At 48.2% G+C, this 4,165-nt stretch overlaps 1 protein-coding gene across 1 annotated transcript in view; it reads right to left on the reverse strand.

Moving 5' to 3' along the window:
- The window catches only part of MAL2 (mal, T cell differentiation protein 2), a gene marked incomplete at its 3' end in the record, with an annotated part of 29,257 nt that extends 27,815 nt beyond the window's left edge, over positions 1-1,442 (reverse strand). Inside the window, exon 1 of the mRNA XM_019642090.1 lies at positions 1,308-1,442. Coding sequence (XP_019497635.1) covers positions 1,308-1,439 — 132 coding nt within the window. The remainder of the gene's footprint in view (positions 1-1,307) is intronic.
- Between the last annotated feature and the right edge of the window lie 2,723 nt (positions 1,443-4,165).

A 4,165-nucleotide genomic window follows, 5' to 3' on the forward strand; every position in this document is an offset into this window, starting at 1 on the left:
CTGCGCCTCATCCGAAGCATTCAGATGCTTCTGAACTGGGCTCAGGTTCAAACCAGCCTCTCTTAGCCTCGTAGTCACGATCCGATTACTGATGTCGTAGCCTGTAACTGGTCTCCTTTTTCAGATTCAAATCTGAGCTAAACTTAACTTAGGGTGCCCTGGCCACCTTAGCATAATAGGGGAGAAAACCAATGCTCACAAGGTGTTCCAGCCCCACAAACACAAAAGAGAAACCAAAGCGACCCAAATCCAGGTTATGCAAACGCAAAAGGAGGGGTGAGGGGAGAGATATGAAAAGCCCAAATCGAGCAAACAAAACCAGCCTGCAGAAACGGCATTGACATTTCACTCTATTTGTCGTTCTCAGGGCATGATGCAACCTCGGGTTGCCCAATTCATGTTCGCAAATTTTTTCCCTTGGTTCACAGCGAGCTTCAAAAGCTTCCAACTCCGTAAAATTCCTTCTAAAAAAAGTTCCAGTCTCCAGCCCAAAAAAGGTGGCATGGCAGGCCAGGTGACCTCGCCTTCACTTAGGCCCGACCAAGTGTTCTAGAGGTGTGGGGTGGTGTAGGTAAACCAGGAAGAACGAAGGCACAAAGGCAGGCAGCAGTGAACTTGACAGCCACGTTTGTACCTTCGCCTCACCCTTCTCACGCCCACTTGATTAGAAACTGCCAGGGAACAGCACCTACTTCACCTTCCTCCTGCCCTGCCTCCTGAACCTGCTCCTCTCCTCAACCCAAAGGGCACAGAGAATGGCACCGGGGAACATGGCTCAGGTCTTCAGCCCTCCTCCTCTTCCCCCTGGTACCGCCAGGCCCCGCTTGCCACATCGTGGCAGCCTCCTGGTCACCAGTCATCGGCCGCACCTTTGCACCACCCAACAAAATGGCAGGTTAGCAACAGGCAAGGCTGAGCGCGCCTGCTCAGGCTCTAGCCAAGCGCGGCCCCCCGGCCAAGCCGCCGGGGGGGGTGTCTCTGACGGTGCCCCCAAACCCAAACATCCTTCCCTTCTTAAAGTCCCCCATCCTCGGTCCCACCGGGCCACCTGCTCGCCCTCTCGGGGCCATTTCTATGGCCAGCGGGGGAACAGGTGCCAGCATTAACAGGTGCCAGGCCAGAGGGCCCCGGCGGCATCGCCAGGGTCAGGCTGCGCTGGGCATCGAGGAGACCTGGCGGGGGGGCGCAGGAAAAGGCCCCATGACCGGGAAGGGAAGGGGGTGCGCGCAGAGGCGGACAGCGCGGGGGGCCAGGATGCCCGTGCCAGTCCTCGCTCCCCGGGCGCGACCCGAGGCTGCCCCACTTACAATCTCCAGGCAGACGAAAGCGCCCGAGTAGGTTCGCAGGATGTCGGGGCCGGCCGGGAGGGTGACCCGGGGTGCGGGGAAGGACACGGCGGGGTTCGGAGGCGGCAGGACCGGCGGTCCGCCGGCCGACATGCTGCCNCACTTGACACTTATTTGCTCTTTTTCTTTCTTTTTTTTTCTGCCACCTTCTCACTAATCATGTAAAACAACAACAAGAATCCTCCCTGCCCATCCCCCCCCCCCCCCAATGAAAACTAACCATTCCCAGGACCTTCATGCCATGGTCTTTCTTGTCTCTGGGGTCTGCATGTGCCCTTGTTTCTACCTGGAATTCTCTTTCCCCCCTTTCCTGTCTACTGAACATCTGCACATCACTCAAGGCGAAACTCAAATGTCAGCATCCTATTAAAGCTGCCTGTGTTGGCCTCCCTGTTGGCCAGATGTACTCAATTCTGTTTCTCAACAGTACTTTTCACAAACCAATTCTGTCACTTCAAACACAGCACTGTAATTCTTTCTTGATTTTATACTTCACTGTACAGGAATCTCATTTAAGGGCAGGAGCTATGCTAATTATCCCATTCCCAGGGCATAAAACAAGGCCTGGTATATATTCAGTTCTTAATTATTTGTTGAATAAATGAAAATTATTGTGGCCCCCCAAACACTGCAGTTAGAAGCATGTGAATGAAAGAGAAATGCTCGCAAATATCTAGGGAATGTAGATGGCTTCCTAAACACTGAAGCTGTGAAATGCACTGAGTTCAATAATGACCTTTATTCTTGTTTGTGTTGAATACTGTTACGTTTTATCTTTCTTGTGTATTATACAAGATAAGCTCATTGAGGACAGGGACCCAAAATATCTCGTTTAGCCCAATAGGACAGATGCTCCAGTGTCATTTTCTTATAAAGAGACCTGCCTGGAAAACGTTTTAGCTGTAGTTCACTTTCCATATGTACGTCTTTCTTCCCTGAATGGTAGTTATTTTGGGGCATATCCTCTCAGCCAGGTTATAAGTTCTTTGAGGTGAGGAAGGGTCTAAACATCTTTGTTCCCAGAAGAGTGCCTTGCACACAGTAGGTACTCAATAAATAGCTGATGAGTGACTTAGAAAACATTAAGTCGGGAAACACTGAGAGATTTTAAAAATCACAACTTTTGAAGGTGATGTTTTCCATCTTAAACTAAAAGACTTCATTTTGCAAAACTAACTTAGTTTTAAACTCTTTATGGCAAGCATGCATTGGCAAATACAGCTGCGTGCAAAAATGAGGGGCTGCCAACTTGGGTATCTAAGGGTGGAGCACACCTATTTCCCAAAACCACCCCATGCATGTGAGGTTGCCATATTTTCCACCTATGAAGCCGATGCTGTAAATTGCTTTACTGGGGGCTGTGAAGTGGGCACTATTTGTAGCTTATGAATTATCTCCCCCAACAAATGGCTTACACCTGAGAGATTGTGACTAGGGTATTCATAATAAGGAGGACTGAGATTGAATTCTTTGAGCAAAGTTACTGGTTAGTGTGAAAATTGAACTCCAAGATCATGGTTTCATTAGCTTAGTCAGCTACGGATAGCCCACTCCATCTTTGTCAGATGCCGTTTTCACCTGTTAAGTTTTAGACAGCAACAGGACGTAAATAGAGAAATTACAAAGACAAATGAATCTGAAAAAAAGGTTAAAGTTAAGAAGTTTGGGGATATCCAGAAACACTGGAAGAGGCGAAAATAATCGGTCCCCAGGAAGGAGAGCACCTAGAGTTTAGAACTGCTCCTGGCGAATTCTCACATTTAATTTACAGGGTGAGGAATTTCTGAAGAGGAGCCATGGAGACTGAATGCTTTAAAGGAATCAGAAAACTAGAGGGAAATTAAGACAGCAGGGACCAAAGGTGCCTCAGAGGTGTTTATTGAGCTCACATCGGTGCATCTGCCCAGTGTGGGCATTCTGGATAGAGGGGTCCCAAGGCGGCCTCCATCTCTGCTCCCCAAAAGCATATAACCCAGTATCTCCTAGGGCTACAGAAGGATGAGCACCAAGGAGGAGCCATCGTTTGGCTCCAGTGCTCTCTAAGTGGTTTCTCTAAGGTCACTACTTTGGAGCATTATGGTCCTTTTAGTTTTTTGGGGGTAAGGTGGGGACGAGAGAGACTATTCAAGTAAAAGGGTAATGGAGGCCTAAGAATTAAACCTATCAAGATGTTTGGTCATAGTGAAAAGTAAACTGAAATGGCTTTTGGAAGGGATGCTGTTTTATCTAGATAAGGGTTCTCCATGTGTTTCGGGGGTGAGAAGCCAGAGGAAATGAAGAGATAAGAGGAGTGGGCTGGATACTTCTGTAGGTCTGGGGTCCCTCCTAGGATGGGAGTGGCAGGAATTCTAGCAGAGAGAATTCACATCCGCAAGAGAGGAGCTGTCTGTCGTGTCCACAGAGCCCGGATAAAGGCCTCCCTCAGTGGTTCCCTGCCAAGACTATACATCAGAGCCTCTGAGGAGCTCTGACAAAAACCTAGCCAACCCTGGGCGCTCCCCCAGAGATTCTGATTTAATTAGTCTGGGCTGGCAGCAGTATTTTAAAAAGCCGCCCAAGTAATTAAGTACAGCAAGAGTTCAGAACTAACCACTGGGCTACATAAGAGTTCAGAACTAACACTGTGGGAGTAGGGGAGAGGCAATACAAGAACTCTCCACTTTCTTCCCTCAGAATTAGGCAGTATTTCTGAAAGTGTCACATAATCACGTGATTCTTGAGATGGTATTTGATTTGATGGCACATGGATTAGCCATATATATATACATATATATATATATATATATGTATATATATATAGTGCCAAAAAATTGTATACA

The sequence above is a fragment of the Hipposideros armiger genome, unplaced genomic scaffold (genome assembly GCF_001890085.2).
Source record: "Hipposideros armiger isolate ML-2016 unplaced genomic scaffold, ASM189008v1 scaffold_65, whole genome shotgun sequence".
Taxonomy (NCBI): Eukaryota; Metazoa; Chordata; class Mammalia; order Chiroptera; family Hipposideridae; genus Hipposideros; species Hipposideros armiger.